Source organism: Dipodomys ordii, unplaced genomic scaffold (assembly GCF_000151885.1).
Source record: "Dipodomys ordii isolate 6190 unplaced genomic scaffold, Dord_2.0 Scaffold39, whole genome shotgun sequence".
In the NCBI taxonomy this organism is placed as follows: domain Eukaryota; kingdom Metazoa; phylum Chordata; class Mammalia; order Rodentia; family Heteromyidae; genus Dipodomys; species Dipodomys ordii.
Genome location: NW_012267255.1, coordinates 11,425,529 through 11,450,333, shown reverse-complemented (window position 1 = coordinate 11,450,333; position 24,805 = coordinate 11,425,529). Strand labels below are relative to the sequence as shown.

Here is a 24,805-nt window from a genome sequence, read left to right as displayed (position 1 = left end):
CTGGCTTTTTTCTTTTTGCTTATGTGGTGCTGAGGAATCGAACCCAGGGCCTCATGCATGCAAGGCAAGCGCTCTACCACTGAGCCACCTTCCCAGTCCAGGAGTGATTTTAATAGGCTGCATCTAGGATTCCTGAACTAATTAAGCCAAGTAGACTCAGCAGTTTCCTCCTGTATTAGAGTGATTTGGAGAACTTTTTCTTCTCTGTTCTTGTGAAAGTTGGTTCCCAACATAGCTGTGAGCACCTCCCTAGCATTGACTATACATTGAAGGCTTGTGGTTTGAAGAGAGAAACATCTGCTTGACAGAATAACTACATAATGGCCTTGAATACGAGAGTGATTTTTTTTTAAATCAGGGGACTTGAATCATTGATTTTTAATTTTCCCTCCAAAGGTATATTTTGTAAATTGTATGTATGTATGTATATATGTATCTAAGCATTATTTATAAATTTCAGAAATACTTTAGCAATGGGTTAAATCAATATTTAACTGAAGGATTTACACTTAGATTGTCCTATTTGAGTACATGCTGTGAAAATTGTCTCAGCTTTTTGCTTTGTTGTATTGTCACAAAACAGAAAGAAGAAGGAAAGCTCCAAGGACAGCTTAGCAAGTCTGATTCTAACCAGTATATTAGGGAACTGAAAGATCAGATCGCAGAGCTGAATCATGAGGTAAGTGATAAATTTTGAGCCTCACATATTTCTTCCTTCCTTCCTCTGTAACATCATACTTTATTACTGATTGTAAGACTGACTCTTTCATGTTAAACATTGCCTATAATTCTCGTTTATAATTAATAATAGCATCTTAGAAGATTGTCTTGTAGCAGTAATTTTTCTGTTGAAATATTGAGGATTTATTTTCCTTAGACCTCTTAAACATAATGTAAAAATGGTCAGTTAATATCTTCATATCAGATATCTTATTTTTTATTATAGTCTGAAGATGCTAGATGTTACCCAAGTCTCAAATTTACTTCTCTTACTTCTGGGATAGATTTGTGGTACTCATTCACCGTTGTGGGCAGAGGGATGATTTGACTCTCCCTTAATGTCCTGTTATTGAGATTGCCAAAAAGGATACTTGCCTGATATCAGTTAACAGATTTCTTGGTATATGAATGCCTTTCAAACTGTAACTACCTACAGTCTGAGAGATTCGACTGATGATATTTTCAGAATATTACTAGATGTTTACTAACTTAAATTGTATAAGCTAATGTGTTTTTCAGCATTTTCATGAGGGAATACATAGTATTAAGTCCTCCTCTTGAAGAAAGTAAAATGTAAACATCTAATACTGCTTATGTAAACTTTCAATATGGCATAATATTAAATATACTTATTAACATTTAGAGTACCCCTAAGAGATTCACTTGAAGGTTTCATTCTGCCTGATACAGGATGCTAAAATGAACTACAGTTGTAAAATCTTGTGTAGTTCCGCGAATACTCAGATTTCAAGGCTTGGGTATTCACTTAAATTTCTCCCATATACTCAAAAGCTAATTATACCAGGTGCCAATGGCTCACTCCTGTAATCCTACCTACTCAGGAGACGAAGAATCGTGGTTTGAAGCCAGTCTGTGCAGGAAAGTATGTGAGACTTATCTGCAGTTAACTGTCAAAAAACTGAAAGTTAGCTGTGTGGCACAAATGGTGGAGTGCTAGCCTAGAGCAAAACAAGTTCAGGAACAGTGCCCAGGCCTTGAGTTCAAGCTCCAGAACCAGTTACCCCCCAAAAACAACAACAAAAAAAAAAAAACCCGATTATCACTAGGCTCTTTGTGACAGGGCAGTTATGGGGTTCAAATTCCAAGTGTCACACTTGCTGATCAAGTTTCTACCAGCTCCAGGTGTAGCAGCTACCTTACAAGTGCAAGGCCTGGAGTCAGTCCCCAGAACTATAAAAGAAAAAATGGAAACAGAATAAGAACTTTATCAATCTGACTCAATAAGCATTAAAATGATTTGTTCCATATCACATGGCCAACATATGAACCCAAGTAGTCTACCTTCTCTATAGTAGCTGTGCAAACTGATATTGTGGCTTTGTCTCTTCTTTTCTGCTTCACTCCTTTCCCATTTCTTTTATTTATTTGTTTGTTTGTTTGTTTATGCTGGACCTGGGCTTGAACTCAGGGTCTAGGCACTGTGCCTGGGCTTTTTTAGCTCAAGGCTAGTGCTCTACCACTTGAGCCATAGCTCCACTTCTGGCTTGTTAGTGATTAATTGAAGATAAGAGTCTCACAGACTTTTCTGCCTAGTCTGGCTTCAAACCATGATCCTCAGATTTCAACCTCCTGAATAGTGAGGATTAATAAAACAAGTTAATAATAATTTGTTTAGTTATTTTTGTTGGTTATGTGGCTTGAATTCTGGACCTGAGTGCTATTCCTCAGCTCTTCAGCTCAAGGTGAGTGCTCTATCACTTAGAGCCAAAGCACCACTTCCAGTTTTCTGGTGGTTAACTGGAGATAAGAGTCTCAAGGACTTGCCTGCCTGGGCTGGCTTTGAACCATGGTCCTCAGATCTCAGCCTCCTGAATAACTAGGATTATAGGCATGAACCACCGGTGCCCAGCTTTGTTTATTTTTATTTTGTTTAAATATATTTTATTGTTATTGGAGAGGTGATGTACAGAGGGGAGATATATGTTTTTTTTTAAGCCATCCAATGTGTTTATGTAATTCAGTTTTTAAATGCTGGTTTGTCAAATAATAATAGTATCAACACTTTTTCTTTTTTAAAAAAATTTTACTGTCAAGATGATGTACAGAGGGGTTATAGTTACAGAAGTAAGGTAGGGAGTACATTTCAACACTTTTTCAGAGTGGGAACATTTGAGAATGTGCTCCATGAGTTTATTGTCAGTAATAGGAGAATTGATAGAAGATACATTGCTTTCTCTAAATATTTTAATCTATGGTTGGGAGTCTTTGGTACAGTAAATCATGTGTTTTTCATGAACTGTGTCTCAGACACACAGTTGGACTTGCAATAATCAGATTTTTCTCTCCCACAAGCTGGACAGCTGAAAATGTCCTACAGAGACTTTGTGTGTGCTGCTTTGCTCCCTGTCTGATTTAAGTTGTTGTGGTCAGTCTGAGGAACCTGTGATGTGATAAGATAGAATTCATGAGGTCATGTGGTTAGTATGTGCCCAATCTTAACAGAACAGCCTGGGAGTGCTCAGGATGAGGAAGAGAGGGATGCTAACTTGGGCTGAAAGCTTGTTTGTGGTCAGCAACAAAACAGCGTGGCTATATACACATACATGTTTAAACATCATTTTTCTGCCAGAAGTCAGATAGTCAGAAAAAATAAGTACTACAAGTGCATTCATCACTGTATCCTAAAACATTAAACTTTAAAATAAAACAGTAAACATTAAACACAAATAATTTATGTTTAAAATGAAGCTGCAGGAGGTAACCACAATTTATTTTCTGTTGACGGATATGATAGCCTTCTATAGTTGGTAATCAATTTCTGATTTGTTAAAATTTATTTTTATATTTCCTAAGTATAAATTATTTTTAATCTGGGAACATTGTTCTTGAAAACATGCAAAATGACTGTCTTTTTGCGTGAGTGTGTGTGTATGCCAATCCTGAAGCTTAAACTCAGGGCCTGTGTGCTATCCCTGAGTTTTATGCTCAAGGTTAACAATCTACCACTTGAGTCCACAGCTCCACTTCTGGCTTTTTTGGTGGTTAATTGGAGATAAGAGCCAGCCCAGGCTGGCTTCAAACTATGATCTTTAGATCTCAGCCTCCTGAATAACTAGGGTTATAGGTGTGAGTCACTGGTACCTGGCTATTTGTTTTTTTTGTATTGTTTTTTGTTTTTGTTTTTTGTCCTTCATCTGATATGCTTCCCTCAGCAGACACAGGACTTCTAATTTTTAAATACCTCCAGTAGATTTTTTTTTGGGGGGGGGGTCAGTCATGAGGTCTGAACTCTGGACCTGGGCACTGTCCCTAAGCTCTTCAGCTCAAGGCTAGCACTCTACCACTTGAGCCACTTCCAGCTTTTTCTGCTTATATGGTGCAGAGGAATCGAACCCAGGGCTTCATGCATGCAAGGCAAGCACTCTACCACTCTACTACTCTACCACTGGGTGTTCCCAGCCCTTCAGTAGATTTTTTTAAAACAATATTTTATTTTACTAAATTTTTTTAAGACTTAGATCATTTGGCTTTCTATCATTAAGCTTTTATTTTGATAGGAAAAGGAAATGGGATTTACTTTAAAAAATATATTGGCGTCAGTGGCTCACACCTGTACTCCTAGCTACTCAGGAGGCTAAGATTTGGGGATTGTCTTCAAAACCAATTTAGGAAAGTCCTTGAGACTCTTATCCCTAATTAACCACCAAAGAGCCAGAAATAGCAAAAAAAAGTTAAAAGGTGGTGTCCAGGCCCGCCCCCCCCCACACGCGCTCTAAGTTCAAACCCAGCACACACACACACACACACACACACACACACAGAAGTTCTGTATGAGACTTATTCCTAGATTTTTTTTTTTTTTTGCCAGTATTGGGGCTTGGCCTTAGGGTCTGGGCACTGTCCCTAAGCTTCTTTTGCTCAAGGCTAGCGCTCTACCACTTGAGCCAAAGCACCACTTCCATCCTTTTCTGTTTATGTGGTCCTAAGGAATTGAACCCAGGGTTTCATGGATGCTAGGCAAGCACTCTACCACTAAGCTACATTCCCAACCCTAGAATGTATTTTTAAACTTTTAAATTCAAATACCAAAAAATAATCCAATAATGAATGGGTAAAGTGGAACTTGACTTATGTAACTGTAACCCTTCTATACATTACCTTTATAATAAAAATAAAAATATTTTTTAAAATAGGGGAGGGAGGAGTTGGGAACGTGAGGAGGGAAGGTATGGTAGGGGAAAAACAAAGGAGGAGGTAACAATACTTGATAGGAAATGTATTCATTACCTTACTCATGTAACTATAACCCCTCTGTACAGTATTTTTACAGTATTTTACAATAAAAAATATACTAAAAAATAAAAAAGGAGGTCCAAAAATAAACAAAAAGAATTTCAACAGGGCTGGGAAGGTGGCTTAGTGTTGGGGGCTTGCCTTGCATGCATGAGGCCCTAGGTTCGATTCCTCAGCACCACATAAGCAAAAGAAAAAAGCCAGAAGTGGCGCTGTGGCTCAAGTGGTAGAGTGCTAGCCTTGAGCTGAAGAGCTGAGGGACAGCATCCAGGCCCAGAGTTCAGACCAGAACAAAAAAAAAAAGAGAGAGAAGAAGTCTCCCTTCCAAGCTGGGTGCAGTGGTTCAAACCTGTAATTCTAGTGACTTGGGGGCCAAGATTGGGGGAATCACAGTTTGAGGCCAGTTTAAGCGGAAGAATATTTTTTTTCAGAATTCCATCTCAACCAGTGGCTGGGCTGTGGTAATACACATCTGTTATCCCAGTGAAGCATAAATAGGTTCACAGTCTAGGCCATCCTGAACATAAAGCAAGACCCTATCTTGAACATAGCCAACACAAATAGGGTTGGTGGAATAGCTCACTTCATAGAATACCTGCCTATCAAATGCAAGGCCCTGAGTTTAAAATTCTGAGTACTGCAAGGGAAAAAGAAAGTCTAATTTCTAGCTGGTTCATCTTATGAGCTTTAAAAAAAAAAAAAAAAAGAGCCATCTTAGAAATGCTGCTTAGTTGTTTTCTCTCCCTCCATACTTAACTCACCAACGGCAGGAGCCTTGTTATTATTTAACTTTAACTTTCTAACATATAGCATATTACTTGAGAGTAGAAATGTAGTTGACTGAACAGCTTTAGAGACTATCAAGTCCTCTTCACAGAATTCAGTCCTGATAGAAGTACTTCATTCTTATGAGAGCCTTTTGCTAACGGTTTGAGGTTTTTTAAATGCTCTAGCTAAAGGTTAAATCAAATGAAATATACATGGTTCTTTGATGTAGCTTTACAAGTTCAGACTGAAACAGATGTGAAGTGATTTATTTCCTGTCATTGGTCAGAAATTTACATAGAACCTCATAGATTCCTAGCCTCATCACCATTGACATTAGACTACTGTTTAAATAATGTTAATGGTTTTATCAAGATATCTCAGCTGCCAGGAGAAAGACACTGAGTGGCAGTTTTATTTTATTTGCCTGGAATGTTGGACAGATCTTAATATCATGATAGATTCAGAAGTCTCTGTAAAAGACCCCCTACTCCTCCTGGGCTATCAAATGTATAGAATGTGTTTTTCATTCCAAACTTTTTTTTCTATCCTTTTCATTTATACATGGTAGATACTGTACATACTCTTTCACTGCTTTATATGAGTTTTAACTATTGCATTCTATCTTTAACTTTAAGCTACTTAAGTAATATTTCCATAAAATGTTCTAATACTTTATAGTACTATAGTTTGGAATTTTGGCATGCAGTGATCAAGAAGTCGTGACCTTCAGATGATCACTTTTATTGGTTTCCTGTTCTCATTCTCTGGAAATCTTTTGGTTTGTGTGCTTGTTGCTAGTTTTAATCTTTGTCATGTTATGATACAATTTTTAGAAAGAAGCTGGTCATTGAGAAAGCTGTAGCATATCATTTCCCACTTATTTTTATTTTAAATTTTGAAAAATGAGAAAACTATTAAAGGCAATCTACAAAGAATCCAATAAAAAAAAAATTACTCTCCAAACTTGAAGGAGGAGAAAACAACTTAAGTCTCTAGAACTTAGAAGTGGAGAGCTATATGATGATTGTATTTTCCCATGAAGTATGTATGATATATAATTACAATTTTTTATTGTATATCACTTACAGAAATAGCTTTAAAAGCCATAGCTCTGTTTTATGAAGATTGAGTATATAAACTCAAATGTACAAATAGGAGCTTTATAATCTGATGTGACTCAGTCTTGGAAACTTACTGCAGCTGTTTTGCAGTTCACTTGCTATCACATGACTCACTTCAGTGGTTTAAACCCCCTGTCTAGTAGTGATCAAAGTTCATTTGGTTAGGGTTTTTTTTTTTTTTTTTTTTGGTGGATGACTTTTTTCCACTTTGTTGTGGATTGATTGTCTTTCAAAATACCCAGTGCAGTCCTTCCTCTTACTCTTTTGAATCTCAGAACACAATAGTTGTCTGTATAGTGCACCCTCCAATCACGCACAGGGGGAAAAGATATGTTAACTTGAAATAATATCAACTTGGGGAAAAGATGTGTTAACTTGAAATAATATCAACTTTAACTTTCAATTGCAAGTTGAATAATATTTCAGCTTTTAACTCTAAAACATCATAAATAAGTCTATTACCCTTAAATGTTAAGATTGTAAAAGGAGCCGGGTACCAGTGGTTCATGCCTGTAATCCTAGCTACTCAGGAGGCTGAGATCTGAGGATCACTGTTCAAAGCCAGCCCGGACAAGAAAGTCCATGAGACTCTTATCTCCAGTTAACCACCAGAAAATCAGATGTGGCACTGTGGCACAAGTAGTAGAGTGCTCGCCTTGAACTGAAGAGCTGAGGGACAGTGCCTAGGCCCAGAGTCAAGCCCCATGACCGACCCCCAGAAAAAAAAGATTGTAAAAGGGGCCTGGGAACGTGGCCTAGTGGTAGATTGCTTGCCTAGCATGCATGAAGCCCTGGGTCCAATTCCTCAGTACCACATAAACAGAAAAAGCCAGAAGTGGTGCTGTGGCTCAATTGGTATATTACTACCTTGAGCAATAAGAAGCTCAGGGACAGTGTTTAGACCCTGAGATCAAGTCCTAAGACTGGCAAAAAAAAAAAAAAAATGTAGAAGGGTGTATTGAACTCACCCTTTTCTGGTTAATAGTATCCTGCAGTATCTGCACCAAAAGAACCCCATGCAGACCTGTTAGCTCCACCAGCCCTGTAGAAACTTTCCCAGGTGTTCAAATTTCCTCAGCAGAGATTTTTCTGTTATTTACTAATAACCTATATTTGGAGGCTACAAAAGCTGGAATTGTGGCTCTTCTTGGTTTCACAAAAATAATTTCTGTGAATTTTCTTTTTATAAAGGTGATGTACAGAGGGGTTATAATTATATGTCAGATAAAGAATATATTTCTTTTTGGACATTGTCACCCCTTCCCTCACTTTTTCACAGGTTTTCCCTCCTATCTGCACCCAACACAGTGGTAGAGTTCATTTTCAGCATAGTGTCTGTCTACTGAGTGCCATTGCTGCATTTGTTCACCCTTTGTTCTCCATTTCTGTGCCCCACCCTTTGTGAACTTTTTTTATTTTCTATTATTATAAAGATGATATACGAAGGAGTTACAGTTACGTAAGTCAGTGAGGAGTATATTTCTTTTTGGACAGTCTTACTCTTTTCCAGTTTTTCCCTTCCATCCCTACCTACAAGTTGTAGGGTCCATTTTCAATGTAGTGTCTAGTGAGTACCACTGTTGCATTTATCCACCCTTTATCCCTCCATATTTGTGCCCACTCCCCTTATGTGAATTTTCTTTTAAGGAAATTTAGTGGCTCCGCTAGGAAAGTAGACTAACAAGTTTTAACCTTCTCACATACCCTTAATGATTATGGAGTTCTTTGGGGCTCAAGATGATTCACCCCTGCAGGCTCTCCCTGCTCTCAGATTTCAAAGATAATTGTTGAGTGAAGTACTTTAAATGGTTGCTAATACTGTTTCTTAGATTTGAATTTTTATTATCATGCTGTTAGCAACCCTGCTGTTTCCTGTCAGAACCTACATTCATCAGACTGGGAACATGGCAGTTTCCTGTTTTCTTTATTCTTCATGACTTATAAAATACATAATCACTTTCCTTTTTAATTACCAAATGCTTTTGGGGCCAGTATTGTTTGATGCCTGCAGAGAAATCTTAAAATCTAGTTTCTTTGAAGTTATACATGTTTTTACTTTTTTCTCTGTTTCTTAATGCATAACATGATGAAGCAGTCGACATCAGGTAAGAACATTGTGCTTTATGCCACTTGTATATTAGCACTGTCATCTGTCTATTAAAATTCTCATCTGCCAAGTAGTGTCTTTATGGGAATAAGGAAATTCTGTCGTTAAGTCTTCTTCTCTCCAGGTTGCCTCCTTTTTTTTCTGACTTCTCTTAGGTGCCATCTGAAATCTCTGTTAATATTCCACGTTAAGACTGAGGAAGACTGACAGAAAGTTCTGGATCTTTGGGTTGTTGACCTGGACCTTTATTAGAGGGTGGTATAGCTGATACTCTCCTTTGGGTTATCCTAAGATTCTTTTCAGGAGAGTTTCTTTACTTAATAATTCCAGAGTCCTGGTGTCTCTATTCCCTTTGTGAATCCCTCTCCCCTCTCCTCCTTTTTTTTTTTCTCCCACAAGATCTCTCTATGTAGTCCAAACTAGCCTTAAATGCTGCATTCTTCTACCTCAGAGTTCTGAGTACTGGGATTACAGGCTTTCACCACCATACCTAGGACCTTGGTGAATCTCAAAAATACTTCCAAAAAAGTGATTTTAAAAATCAATTTCACTAGAAAACATAATAGTTTTTTTAGTCATAAAGATGTATTACTAGCCTTTTCAATCAAAGAGTAATTGTTGTTGCCTAATACCAGGAAGAAGTTTTTATAGTATCCAGAATTAAGGACAGTGGCCCCTCCAGCTAACTTGTTTATATGTATTTCCCAAGAAGGAGCTGAGTGTAGTGGTTTTTGCCTATAATCTCAGCACAGAGAAGGCTGAGGCAAAAGGATATAAAGTACAAGGCCAGTCTTAAAAGCTACAATAGAGGTACCATCTGAATAAAATGAAAGTATGAGAAGCAGAGAGAGGATAACTTTTATTGAAAATGGCGTCACTTGTCTGTATCAGACACCTCCACAGGGTAGATGTTTATCCTTCATAAGCATTTGGGCTGAATAATCTGAGCTCTGTTTTCCATTTCAGCCAAATCAACTTCTTACCGTCTCAGTGCTATTTGGTTTGAATAGAGAATCTACCCCAGTGATTCTCTGTGCTCCTTTCCTGGCGCTGGTGGTCACACCCAAGGCCTTGGCATGCTAGGCAAACCACTGAGCTCTACTCCCAGCCACCACCATCCCAATGATGCTCAAACTTTAGAGTACACCTGAATGTCATGAAATGCCTGTGGACATGCAGGTTTTGGAGTTTTATTCTCAGGATTTGATTTCTTAGATTGGGGTAGAGTGACTACACTTTTAGCAGGTACCCCAGATCTCATGTAGATGCTCAGTGGATTATATTTCACTATGTAGTAATGTAAGTTTGTTACCTATAGAACTAGGAAAGTATTTTGCTTATTTGGAGGAAACAGGGATTAAAAAGACTGGTTGTCTGCTTTTCAATAGAGTTAGCTCCTAGAAGTCTGCTAACAGGCATAAGCAATACAGCATTTATATCCTAGCAAGCAGGACCACTAAACTTGCTAGCCATTCCACTCCACTGGCTGTTCATCTGAACACCCTGCAGCCCTCTCCAAACCAGTGCCCTGGAGATCTCTGCCCAAATGCCTACTTCCAGCCCCATAACTCCTCCTTGTAACTCATGTGCACAATCCTAAATCCAGGGGTGACTAAGGAATTACTTGTTTTTACCAGATGGTTCCTTGCCTTTGTTTTTGTTGTATTATCAGTACTCACAGAAGCATTAGGTATATCTTTGAGTGGTTACGTGTCCATAATTCAACTTATGGTTACTTATCTATAATTAATCTGGAAAGAGACCACACTGTTTTAATTGTAATAAATTTTGTTAGAGCAAAGGAAAGCCAGAGCTTTCCAAACACTTGGGAAGTTGTGGTTCTTCTGCCCTATTCCTCCTTTGTAACAGCCAGGAAGAAGGAACAAAAGGGAAAGGAAGAGATTAACTGCCTTAACTTAACACTTGGAGCTGTAAATCACGTGCTGCCGTGTGGTGGTGGGACGTTGCATCAGACAAGGCAGTTGTAGAAATGCAGTAGCACTGCTCTGTGCCTTGTCCTAAAGTCTCAGCTCCAAGTTTATATCCTTTTGGTTCTGCCAAGAAGAAAGGTACTTGAATTTCATTGTAGATTCACCGTGATGTTTTCTTGGTCTCGGACGGGAGAATTTTTTTGTAGGAGATATAGGTAAGCCCCAGCATGCTTGGTCTCCTGTTGTTATGTGCAAGTAAGGAAGCACTGAGGTTTCTTCACACCTTCCTGGAAGTCTGGCAGGAAAGCTGGGAGGTATTATGTCAAGGGTGTAATGTCCTTACTCTCAGACCGTTAGTTTTGAAAGTGTTTGTAATATTTCCTGAGTATTTCACATTCCATCTCTGTCAAGATTTAAAAGATAGTGGCTACAAGTTTATCCTGATAAATAGGGATGGGAATGGCTAGTCAGGAGAAGGGTAGGAGACACCCAGTCCCCCAGTGCTGTCTAGTCAGAGTATTGTCTTTGTTTTTAGTCTGCTTTATTGATTTATTTTTGTTGTTGTTGTGGAGCTTAAACTCTGGGCCTGGGCACTGTCCTTGAGCTCTTCAGCTCAAGGCTACACCCTAATACTTGAGCCACAGCGCCACTTCCAGTTTTCAGGTGGTTAATTGGAGATAAGGATCTCACAGACTTTCCTGCCTAGGCTAGCTTTGAACTACCATCCTCAGATCTCAGCCTCCTGAGTAGCTAGGATTACAGGTGTGAATCACTGGTGCCCAACTAGTCTACTTTATTATAAAAGAAAATTCTTGGTATAGAAGAAAAAACAAGTGAAATAATATAGAAATTCAACTTTTATTTGAAACATAAAATGTTCTAGGGACAAAACTGATGTCTAAATTGTGGGAAGTGGTAGTGTCTGGGGATCTTTGAATTCTTACCTCCTAGAACTACATCTAGATTTTTTTTTTTTTGGTTGGTCATGGGGCTTAAATGCTGGGCCTGAGCACTGTCCCTCAGCTCTTCAGCTCAAGGTTTGTGCTCTACCACTTGAGTCACAGCGCCACTTCTGGTTTTCTGGTGGTTTATTGGAGATAAGAGTCTCATGGACAAAAAAAAAAAAAAGAAACACACAATGGTAGGGCTGGGAATGTGGCTCAGTGGTAGAATGCTTGCCTTGCATGCCTGAGGCCCTGGGTTTGATTCTTCAGTACCACATAAGCAGAAAAAGCTGGTTGTGGTGCTGTGGCTCAAGTGGTAGAGTACTAGCCTTGAGCTGAAGAGCTGAGGGACAGCGTCCAGGCCCAGAGTTCAGGCCCCATGACCAACCAAAAAAAAAAAAGTCTCATGGACTTTCCTGCCCTGATGGCTTTGAACCACAGTCCTCAGATTTCAGCCTCCTAACTAGCTAGGATTACAGGTGTGAGCCATCCGCGCCCGGCACATCTGAAATTTGAACTGAAAAACTTCTGTGGTTTACCTCAGAATTAATCCAGTGGCAAGAAGGTTGTCTGACATTATTTATTGAAATGAAATGATAAGTACATGGAGTTCATTATATTATGTTTAGTAGCCAGGCGCTGGTAGATCACACTTGTCCTAGCTATTCAGGAGGCTGAGATCCGAGGATCATGGTTTCAAGCAAGCCTGGGACAGGAAAGTCTGTGAGATGTTTATGTGCAATTAACCACCAAAAAGCCAGAAATGGTAGACCACCAGCCTTGAGCACAAAAGCTCAGGGATAGCACCCAATCCCTGAGTTTAAGCCCTAGGACAAGCACACAAAGGTCTAGTTTGAAGCTAAACTTTGTTATTAACTATACACCATTAATAAATTGTTCTACCTTAGTCTGCTTTTTTTTTTTTTGTCAGTCATGGGCTGGAACTCGGTCTGGTTGCTCTCTCTCAGTTCTTCAGCTCAAGGCTCTAACACTTGAGCCACAGTGCCACTTCCGGTTTTCTAGTGTGGTTTATTGGAGATAAGAGTCTCACGGGGCCGGGTGCTGGTGGCTTACGCCTGTAATCCTAGCTACTCAGGAGGCTGAGATCTGAGGATCTCAGTTCAAAGCTAGCCCGGGCAGGAAAGACTATGAGACTCCTATCTCCAATAAACCACCAGAAAACCGGAAGTGGTGCTGTAGCTCAAGTGGTAGAGCACTGGACTTAAGCAGAATAGCTAAGGGACAGTGCCCAGGCCCAGAGTTCAAGCCCCATGACTGACCAAAAAAAAAAAGTCTCATGGACTTTTCCTGCCTTGGCTGGCTTTGAACCAAGATCCTCAGATCTCAGCCTCCTGAGTAGCTAGGAGTACAGGCGTGAGCCACTGGCACCTGGCTTCAGTCTTCATTTTTTAATCTGTAGAGTGCAAATAATAAAACTAGCCACACAGCGCTTTTTATGTTGATTCCATGTAGAATAAAATAATAAAACCAGCTGCATAAGACTTTTGTGAGGGCTGGGAAGGTAGCTCAGTGGTAGAGCGCTTGCCTTGCATGCCTGAGGCCCTGGGTTTGATTCTCAGCACCATATAAGCGAAAAGAAAAAGAGCCAGAAGTGGTGCTGTGGCTCAAGTGGTAGAGCACTAGCCTTGAGCTGAAGAGCTGAGGGACAGCACCCAGGCCCAGAGTCCAGGCCCCACAACCGGACCCAAAAAAAAAAAGACTTTTGTGAGACTTTTGTGATTGTGTGCGCATCACATAACACAAAGTAGACGCTTGAAAATTGGTAATGATCATATCTATAAGCAGAAAAAAAATGAGGGTGTCTAAAGACCTTCCACATGAAACACGAGCCTTCTAGAGGCTGTGCATCTCTTGGGTTGGAGTGTACTAACTTGAGCTTCGTTTTACAGCTCAGGTGCCTAAAAGGCCAGAGGAGCTTCTCAGGCCAACCTCCTTTTGATGGAATCCACATCGTCAACCATTTGCTGGGAGATGAAGACTCCTTCCATTCCTCTGATGAAGATTTTATAGAAAATTCCCTACAGGAAAGTGTCATTGCTTTTCCTTTGCCTGGGAAACCTGACCCAATGTCTTTGGACCCCACTGAGGCAGATGGTAGTGAGAGTGAAACAGAAGACGGTGTGCTAGAAACCCAAGAGCCCAAGAGAGTGGTTGGGAAGGAGCGGCTTCCACACAGAGAATCATACTCAACCACTGTCTGACCTTCACTGTGACTTCCACTGGATTCTCCAAGGAATCGGTTTCCATATGATTAGGGAGTTTTGGAATATAGCTGTTTCATATGTACATAGACATATATATTTTATGATCTTATCTGCCTTTTATCTTTGCCAAACTTTCACCACTGATTTTCCATTGCCATAAAGTAGACTGGGATATGGTTAATGGTAAAATAAGGTTCTAACAGTATTACTGATTATTAATGTTTCTTGTTTAGTAAATAAGACTGTAACTCAATGTGGGGACCAATTTGAAGTTACAAAACAATGGAAAACTTTAGTTTTCTTCAGACAAAACTGCTCTTGTGCAATATTTTATGCTGAGTAAACAAATTGTATATTTATGTTTACCAATTTGTTTTCAAGATAGCTTACTAGACATTTGACCAAGATATATTTGATTTACCATGTGTTATGTTGGAGATTTTATTTTCCACTAGTGGACCACTAATGAACTTTTAGTGGACCACTAAAAGTTCTAAAACACAAAGCTTTTTTCTTTATAATTTTATAAACACAAGCTAATTGTTACCTGTTTTGAGTTAAGATTTGTTTTACTTTCTAACTTGTATGTGTGTATGATACTTCCATGTGTTGGTTACTGTTCAGGTGGTAGGTTAACTACAAATAATATATTTGTACATATTTATGTCTGTACTACCCAAACATTGGATATGATTTTATATAAAGAATCTACATGTTGCAAAATGACTGCTTTTAGCCTCCTAACAGGACTTCTGTAAATAATAGGTTGAAAGAAATAAAATCAGACACTAATATTTTAATAGCTCTAGTATTTTGCTTAGCATACCACAGTATTCACTGACTGCTATTCAGAAACACTGTCAGTGAGATCTTCATGTATATGTAATTTAAGCAGTGGACCAAGGGTCCAAGATGCAAAACAATTATGTCTACAATAACCTGTGAATATTATCTTCAGATTCTCTTGTTTCTGATCAATAGAAAAAGCCATAAGACTTCTTTCCTATTAGTTCTTGCTTTTGTATCATTTAGACTACACCTCCCAGAAACCTGAATGCCTGTCATTAATAAATAGTAAGAAAAACCCAAATTATATTTCCCTATGGAAAGACCACAGGAATGTGTTGCCTGGATACTTTCGACTGTCACTGTCAGTGGCAGTCTGGATAAGAATAGCCATAGAGAATAAGAGGAATGTAGAATTCAGTATGTATGCAAGTACAGTTTTGCACAGTCTTGCGACACAGGAGAGAGAGAGAGAGAGAGAGCAAAAAAAAAAAAAAGATGAGCTGGAGTAGAAGAGACCAAAGTAGTATTCTATTTACAACCAGACATAAGGCCTTATACTACATTGATTGTGGGGTAGGCCTTTCCAGAAAGGCCTTAATATCTGTTTGCCTGAGAAATGAAATTGACGACATACCTTCTACGTCTGGAGCACCAGGTTATAAATTCAGATCTCTTGGACACCAAAACTTTCAAAATGGTCTACCTTGATCCCCTTCTTTCTTCGAGTGATTTATGTACCTCTGGTTTAATTTTTTTTCCTGAATATATGGAGACAAAATGTGTGCCTATCAGCACGCTTCAACCCTCTGCAGTTGAGGAAATATAGATCTACTCCTGGAAGTGACAGCCCTCCTGGAATCGGGAGTGCTGGGGATTCGGCTTTTTAATGTTGTACCAGGAGCCAAAGTGGTCATTGCTTAAGGAAAATGAGACAATGCACAGCTCTGTTACTTCTGTCACTGCCCTCCACCCACCATATCAGAATATCTGAATGAAATGTGGAGTGTATGTAGTTCAGTGGTTGAGTGCTTGCCTAGCATCTGTGAGGTCCTGGCTTTGATTTCCAACACCACCGAAAAAAAAAAGTAGGCTTTACCCAGGAATCAGCAAACCACAGCTCACAAGTTAACTCCAGTCAGCTGACTGGTTTTAATTTTCTGAATAGTTGGGGGCAAATTCAAGAGAGTAATTGAATCACTGGAAAATCACATGGAATTCATATTTCAGTGACCACAAATTGTTTTATTGGAACACTTATGTCTATCATATTGTTGGTGACTGATTTTTGTGCTATAATTGGCAGAGTTGAGTTGTTGGAGTGGAGACTACAAGGCTCATATAGCCAAATATTAGTTACCTGACCCTTTACAGACAAAGCTTGATGTAGATACTTCAAATTATGAAGTTTATTTCTTTACTTTGGCTTTTGTTGTTGAGCTAATGATTTACAAGCATAAGATTTTCTGGCAGCCTTATACCCCCAGAAATATTCCAATGGCCAGTGTTGCAGCAGTTTTTTTTGTTTTTGTTTTTTTGGGTCCAGTCGTGGGGCCTGAACTCTGGGCCTGGGCACTGTCCCTCAGCTCTTCAGCTCAAGGCTAGCACTCTACCACTTGAGCCACAGCGCCACTTCCGGCTTTTTTTTTCTTCTGCTTATGTGATGCTGAGGAATCGAACCCAGGGCCTCGAGCATGCAAGGCAAGTGCTCTACCACTGAGCCACCTTCCCAGCCCCTGTTGCAGCTGTTTTATATGAGAAAGTCTTTGGTTCCACAGAAAACCTTGGAAGGATATCTGTACCACTGGAGGAGAAAAAAATTCTAAAACATGCATCATTGATCTTTAGAGTATGCTTCATTGAGTAAATGCTATAATTTAACTATAAAATAGCATCTTTGTAAACTCACCTTTGAACTCCCAAAATTCCAAAGTTTGAAGGAGTGTGTGTGTGTCTGTATCTGTCTGTCTGCCTGTCTGTCTGTCTGTCTGCCTGTCTGTCTGTCCTAAGGCTTGAAATCAAGGCCTGGGCATTGTCCCTGAACTTGTTTTGCTCAAGGCTAGCACTCGACCACTTGAGCCACAGCTCAAGTTAGGGTTTTTTTGTTTGTTTGTTTTTGTTTTTGGTAGTTTAGTGGAGACTTTCCTGTTCAGGCTGGCTTTTGAACTATGATCCTCAGAACTCAGCTTACTGAGTAGCTAGGATTAGGTATGAGCTACTGGTGCCCAGCTTGAAGAATATTGTGAAGTAGAGCTCAGTGGTAGAACATTTGCCTGGTGTGTGCAAAATCCTGGAATTGATCCAAAACTCCACATGCACACAAAAAAAGATATGCTTATAAAGTTTCCTAACTACAGTGTCTGACTAGAACTACGTGTTAAATTAACTATGGTAAGTAAATCTTAATTTGTTGATGCTCTTGTAATACAACAAAAAGCCAGAAAAAAAACACTGATTCAAGCCAGTTATGCTACAATCACAGCTACTCAGGAGGCTGAGGCAGGAAAATCACTTGAGTACAGGAAGTCAAGACCAGTCTAGGTAACACAGGCTTTTAAAAATTCATTCAGATACACCTTACTTAGCTTTGAAATCTTTCTTGCCTTTAGGATGCAATGGGATACTATGCCCTGATGACACCATTTCATTCACTAATGTAAGTATATTGTAAGAATTTGAGCTGGGTGCTGGTGACTCACACCTGTAATTCTAGCTACTCAGGAGACTGAGATCTAAGGATCATGGTTCCAATCCAGCCCAGGTAGGACATTCACGAGACTCTTATCTCCAATGAACCACCAGAAAACCAGAAGTGGAGCTGTGGTTAAAATGGTAGAGTGATTGATTGCCTTCAACAGAAGAGCTCAGGGATAGCTCCCAGGCCTGAGTTCAAGCCCCACATCAGACCAAAAAAGAAAAGAGAAAAGAGGAAAGAAGGAGAGAAAGAAAAGAAGAAAGAAAGGAAGTTGAGACATTGAGGTGGATGGCTTTTAATTAATCTAATATTTTGTGTCATTTAAATGTTATTCATGGAATAGTTGAATATTGAGAAGAGTAAATGAAATGACACAATGGAGAATTTTGCTCCTTTGGAGTAGTTCTTGGTGGAGTCATCACCCTGGGCTGAGATGCTGAAAGCGGAGGCCGCAGTGCAGATTACAGTGAAATAATGAAGCAGAGATCTTAAGATTTAGAAAGCACTTTGACTTTAATTTTTTTTTAATTTTCTTGGGAAAAGAGGCCTAAAGACGTAAATTCACACAAAATTCACATAAATATCTACCCTGCTGGGTCTTTTTTTTTTTTCTTTTCTCTTTTTGCTAGGCAGTAGACATTCTGTGCTTGCTGACTAATAGAGACATCAGACTATGTCTAGAAAAAATTTTCTTTTGGCTCAGAACATGATGTAGCATGTTACTCCCCAGCTAGTGCCTTTGCTGGAAAATAATGAAGTGTATTATTTTTGATACCATAAAGAATCATTTGGTTCTTCACTTGCCATTTACATAATGCATTGTGATCTTCAGATTTAAAGAAAGTACTTTGTGTAATGTGTTGGTAAAGCTTTTTATGACCAGCTTGATTATTGTATAGTACTTGACATTGACAGCTTTTATTCTGTAAAATTAGTGGTTTACTTATTCAGACTGGAGTTGTAGCTTGAAAGTTGTTACTGCTCTGTTTTAACAAAACTTGTTTTTAAAAAGGTATTAATTCTACTGAAATTAAAAATCTCTAGTTAAAAGTAGAGCAGATCCTACTTAGAATCTGTGTTTTCATATCACATCCTTTCTTTCCACTCCAAAGAAGATGATAGAACACATTGCATATACTACAGAGATGTGGGGTTATAATGTATTTAATTTTACTGTTGTAATTTTTTATTATAACATTGTATGGTAACCTAAAATGTTTACTTGTGCCTTTACTTTAAACAATTAAAAGTTTTCCGTTTTATAAGAATTTGTTTCTTTAAACTATTCAACTTTATTTTATTTTATTTTATTTGTTATTTTTGGGTCTGGTCGTGGGGCCTGAACTCTGGGCCTTGGCACTATCCCTCAGCTCTTCAGCTCAAGGCTAGCGCTCTACCACTTGAGCCACAGCACCACTTCCGGCTTTTTTCTTTTTGCTTATGTGGTACTGAGGAATCGAACCTAGGGCCTCAGGCATGCAAGGCAAGCGCTCTACCACTGAGCCACATTCCCAGCCCTTTATTTTTTTATTTTTATTTTTTAATTTTTTATTTTTTTTTTGGTTCGGTCGTAGGGCCTGAACTCTGGGCCTGAATGCTGTCCCTCAGCTCTTCACCTCAAGGCTAGCGCTTTACCACTTGAGCCACAGCGCCACTTCCGGCTTTTTTTTCCTGCTTATGTGGTGCTGAGGAATCGAACCCAGGGCCTCATGCATGCAAGACAAGCACTCTACCACTGAGCCACCTTCCCAGCCCAACTATTCAACTTTAAAAGAGGAAGGATATCCTAACACTGTTGTCATTACTGAGGTTTGTGTGTCTTAAGCACAGGGACTGCTTCTACCTGGTCTACAGCAATCTGCTGCAGGATTGCTGTTCAGTAAATCATTTTTAATTTCATGAAAATCCAAACATCTGGATTTTTTTTCCTTCCAGTTATTTAAGTAACTATCTGTGGCAGCTAGGAGTCAGTGACTCATGTTTCTAATCCTAGTTAAGAGCCTAAAATCTGAGGACGCTGATTCGAATTCAGGCAGACTTTTCCACCAAGACCAGGCACTGGTGGCTCACGCTTGTAATCCTAGCTACTCAGGAGGCTGAGATCTCAGGATTGTAAGTGGTTCAAAGCCAGCCCCAGCAGGAAAAATCCACAAGATCTTACCTCCAATTAACTCGCAGAGAACTGGAACCAGTACTGTGGCTCAAAGTGGTAGAGTGCTAATCTTGAGCAAAAAGAGCTCAGGGACAAACCCAGGCCCTCAGTTCAAGAACTACAATGGACAAAAATAATAATAACCACCAAAAAGACGGAAGGGGACCCGTGGCTCAAGTGGCAGAGTACTAGCCTGCGTCAAGAAAAGCCCAGGGATAGCAGCAGGCCCTTAAAAAAGAAGTGGCAATTTCACTTTTGTAGTTTAGATTATTAATGATCAATTCCATAAATACATTCAGATTTATCATTTGAGTTAACAAGCACATGGAATTAATTGTAAGAGAAAAGTTACACCTTCTGCAACTTTATCACATGTATCATGTAATGTAAAATGTGATAACGAGTTAACAGATAAATGAGAAAGTAGAATGCAAAATATACGAAAATATTAGCCATAAAAAAAGAACTAGCCGGGCATTGGTGGCTCACACCTGTAATCCTAGCTACTCAAGAGGCTGAGATCTGAGGATCACAGTTCAAAGCCAGCCCAGGCAGGAGACTCATCTCCAATACAACACTCAGAAATACAGAAGTGGTACTGTGGCTCAACTGGTAGAGCACTAGCCTTGAGCTGAAGAGCTCAGAAACAATGCCCAGCCCCAGAGTTCAAGCCCCACAACTAGCAAAAAAGTTCTGATGCATGAATCAGTATGGAAAATATGCCAATATGGAATCATACAATGACTTCCACAAGATCTTAGAATAGGCAGTATCATTGAAACAAATACAGCAGTCATTTACCAGGGGAGATGTATTAGGTGGATACAAAGCTGCTGCTTGAAATGCTGGCCAGGGTGGTAGACACATAACCCCATCACTCAAAAGGCATGAAACCCTATCTCAAAAACATGGGAAGTGAAAGACATACTGAATCTACTTAAAACCAATAATTTGCACACTTAAAAGGATTTAAAAGTAGGCATATTAAGAACATAAGTGACAGTATGTAAATTCAAGCCCTTCAAATAAAGATACTTAGAAGGAAAACCTAAAACCTGAAGAACTACAAAATCAACAGTATTCGTGAAATAGGTGTCTGGACGTAGTTTTGTCACTAAACAGGCTCTGGGCTTTGTGTTGATTACACCTGGACAAATTGCAGCTCTTGATGTCCTTGGTCAGTGAGAGCCTTCCTGACCCAGTCTCTCTTCCTAACTGCTCTGCCATCACCTGCATGGAAACTCCTCCTCCCCTCCCCATTTCTCAATATGAATGATTGCATGAAGACCTTCACTTTCTACGTCTCCATCGCTGGAAATGGAAGCACACTTTTACTAGAGAAAAAGAATGTGCTGCAGTTGGCTTTAAAGATGTTTCTCTGATTTTTTTTTTAAAGGAAGTGCACACTGTACACATGAGAGGGTCCAAGGCTGAGCTGCCATGACGGTTGAGGTGCACCTGGACTCCTAACTGTTCCCGCCTCTGCTCTGGGCCTGGGACCCCATCTCCCCCCCCCCCACACACACACCGCCAGAGCTCTTCCTCTCTAGCAGAGGCTGCTTCGTCTCTGCCTTTCCCAGCCTGCTTGGTCCAGACACAGCTGTGTGGGGACCTGTGTGAGCCAGACCAGGCTGGATCTGCATCCCATGCAGAGGGGACATCTGCTCGCCCTTTGCCTGCATGTCACGTCTGATATGTCTGTCTGATATGTCTAATACACCTTTATGGTGGTTCATGGAGGTCACAGGATTGGCCCAGCCACGCTCCATTTACAAAGAGAGGCTGAAAACTTCAAGTGCCTGAATATGACCATACCTGCAGCCTCCTCCCTAGCAGATAAACTTTACTACTTCGTCTGCTCAGCCTAAAAGAGTCTGAACCCCATCCCTCTCTGGCTAATCTTGTGTTAAAACTACAAGAGCTATTGCCAGCTGAAGGGGTAGAAAAGCAGCAGGAAGCTGGACGGTGAAGCGTGCATTTATAAAGAAAGAACTCTCAGTGAATTCAAAGGCAGATCTTGCCTTCGGTGGCAAGCCACCTCCCACTTGTGCCTTTTGGAACAACGTTCTTGGTGGGGAAGCTTCCAGAAGCCAGGCTGGGATTTGAGTGGTCACAGGCAGTGGGGTGTGTGGGAAGGTGCACTGTTTGGCCGGGGGCCCCACAGCCCCTGAGCCCTCCATAGCTATTTTAAACACATTCCACAACCTTTCATTTGCTTCACTAATTTCTCTAAAATAGAATTGTTTATTTGTGAGGCAGAATTGGAGAAGCTTCTTGTTCTTCACCCAACTGCTCTTTGGTGAGACAAGACAATGCATATTCTAGAACCCAAAAAGAGCTGGTCCATAGCACATGCCTGGTCAGTGTCAGCTACTATTACTAGCTGAGTTCCTTAAAAAGAGAGAGATTATGCAATGCATCTCTGAATTCCCCAGAACTGGCACACGCTGCTCAGTAAATAGTTGTTGATTTGAATGTCTTTTCTGCCTGTGGTTCCACTGGTATATTTACATAAATAATACAGGTTTTGGGTGCTGGAAATTGGAACTCATGCATGCTAAACACATTCAACCTCTGATACTTCCAGCCTTCCACATGAATGTTATTATTTGCAGTGATGACACAATAGTCTTTTTTTTTTTTCTTTGCAGATCCTGGGGCTTGAACCAAAGGCCTGGGCACTCTGTCTCTTAGTGGTCAAGACTAGTGTTCTATTGCTTGAAGTCACAGCATCACTTCTGGCTTTTTCTGAGTAGTTTCTTGGAGATAAGAGTCTCATTGGGGGCTGGGAAGGTGGCTCAGTGGTAGAGTGGTTGCCTTGCATGCATAAGGCCCTGGGTTTGATTCCTCAGCACAACATAAGCAGAAAAAGCCGGCAGTGGTGCTGTGGCTCAAGTGGTAGAGTGCTAGACTTGAGCTGAAGAGCTGAGGGACAGCACCCAGGCTTAGAGTTCAGGCCACACAACCAACAACAACAACAAAAAGAGTCTCATTGGACATAAGAGTCTTATAGACTTTTCTATAAGAAAAGATTGTGGCTTCAAACCACAATCCTCAGATCTCAGCTTCCTGAGTAGTTAGGATTACAGGTGTGAGCCACCAGCACCAAGCTATAATAGCCTTTAACACTATCATGTAAGAGTCTGGACAGGTTGGGTCATGGTGGTAATAAATGCCCTAAAATCTCAGTGGCTGTATGCCCATCGCAAGCATCTGCCTGCTGTTCTGCACAACACCGCTTTTATTTATGATCCAAACCAAAGAAGTCGCTTCTGTTTTGGATCTTGCTGGTTGTTGGTGCAGAGCGGAAAAGAGAGATGCTGAGCCATAGCTGCTGGCTCCCAAGTTCTGTCCAGAGGTGGTGAACATCACCACCTCTTAGCTTAGCTTAGCTCGTTGGCCACGGTAAATCCATGACAAGACACCTCAGGAAGAAACACTATTTACTCTGTATAGACGTGGGAGCTTTCCTATCGAATCTGCTGAGACCTCTGCTTCAGTAAGTAGCTGTGTGACCTCGAACAATTTCCTCTCGAAGTCCTGTGTCTTCAGGAATAATAACACCATGCCTATCTCATGGAGTTACTGCATTCAATGAGGTAATATGGAAATAGTAATCAACAAAAATTCGTTATTGGCTTGACGAACTTCAGGCCTGTTTTTTTCAGGTACATTATCAAGTGAGTAAGATGATAGATATGATTTATTACATACTAGTGTTATGCCTTTAACCCCCCTCAAAGCTGGGGATCAAACTCCACCCTTAATGCATGCGAGGCAAGGGCTTTCGTACTAAGCTACGTCCTGGGTCTACATCATACTATTTATTGCTTTGGTCTTTCTCAGCCTTTGAATCTGTTGGCAGGAATTGGCTCTGGGACTAGTTCTACAAGTTTAGCACTATCCTGCTATCCTGTATTAAGTCTTTAAGAATCTGAGCAAGAGTAGCATCTTCCTAGATGAGGACAACTCTTTTCTGTTTATGCAGATAAGAGCATTATCTCAAACTCTGGATGCTGATAAAGACCTTCTGGCTAATCACTGTCAGAAAGATTTGATATTTCTGAAACAAATATGCCTTTGGTAGATATCTCTCATCTGTTAACTGGTTTAACAGATATAGGTGCCATGGAAGTTACACAATGTTCGACAAAGAATGTACTCATTACCTTATCTATAGAACTAACTCCTCTGTACATCCCCTTGACAATAAAATTAAATTTTAAAAAATTACTTATAACCTCCGTGTCCATCACAAATACTTTATCCTCCATAGTGTAGCAGGAAATTGCACTACTCAACCTAAGGACATTTGAAGGTGCTAATTTAGGATTCATTCCTGGCTTTAACATTCAAAAACTGCTAAGATTATATTAGTGTTCAATCTGTTTGGGTTACTAGGAGATTCACTGTATCATTCTTAAAGCATTTTTTTCCTTAATGAAAATGAAATACCAGGAATGGTATTATTTTGGATCTGTCCTATGGATGTGACTCTCAGGGTCTCAACCGCGAGCTCTGCAGATTCTGAGCAATTTCCTGAACAAGAGCTTACACATGACTTCGGTTCTCTCTTATAGGTGAGAAAACCTTTTCTGCACCAGCTGTCCATAAGTACCTCGGCTTTCATCCAAGGCCAGCCACTGCCCTGAATGATCTGTTCAAGCATATGTCTGAATTTAAACAAGAATAGCCACGTTGTCTGATTCAACTGGGAGTATAGCCTTATCTTGTCATCTAATATTTATTAAAAACTCAGTCAAAAGAAGTAATTTTCAGGGAGGATTATTTGAAGCACGTATCAGCTTATGCACTTTTTAAGACCGTCTAGTCTAAAACATATTCACGGATTAAGTCAGATCAGGAGACAGCTGGTACCTTGCTAGTCGATGTCAGAGTTCTCAAAGTATAGTTGTTGACGATGTTGTTTTTTAATCAAACTGCTCTTTTATGGATGTCAATGAAATATACTACAGGGCTGGGAAGTTGGCTCAGTGGTAGAGGCTTGCCTTGCATGCATGAGGCCCTGGGTTCGATTCCTCAGCACCACATAAGCAAAAAGAAAAAAGCCAGAAGTGGCACTGTGGCTCAAGTGGTAGAGC

The 24,805-nt window shown here is 40.0% G+C and overlaps 2 protein-coding genes across 2 annotated transcripts in view; both read left to right on the top strand.

The window, feature by feature from the left end:
* The window catches only part of Evi5 (ecotropic viral integration site 5), a 156,796-nt gene extending 140,863 nt beyond the window's left edge, over positions 1-15,933 (top strand). The window contains exons 18-19 of the mRNA XM_013018235.1: positions 584-679; positions 13,756-15,933. Coding sequence (XP_012873689.1) covers positions 584-679; positions 13,756-14,067 — 408 coding nt within the window. The 3' untranslated portion in view covers positions 14,068-15,933. The remainder of the gene's footprint in view (positions 1-583; positions 680-13,755) is intronic.
* Gfi1 (growth factor independent 1 transcription repressor) overlaps positions 14,244-24,805 on the top strand; it is a 40,924-nt gene continuing 30,362 nt past the window's right edge. Inside the window, exon 1 of the mRNA XM_013018234.1 lies at positions 14,244-14,253. Within this exon, the coding sequence (XP_012873688.1) occupies positions 14,244-14,253 (10 nt within the window). The remainder of the gene's footprint in view (positions 14,254-24,805) is intronic.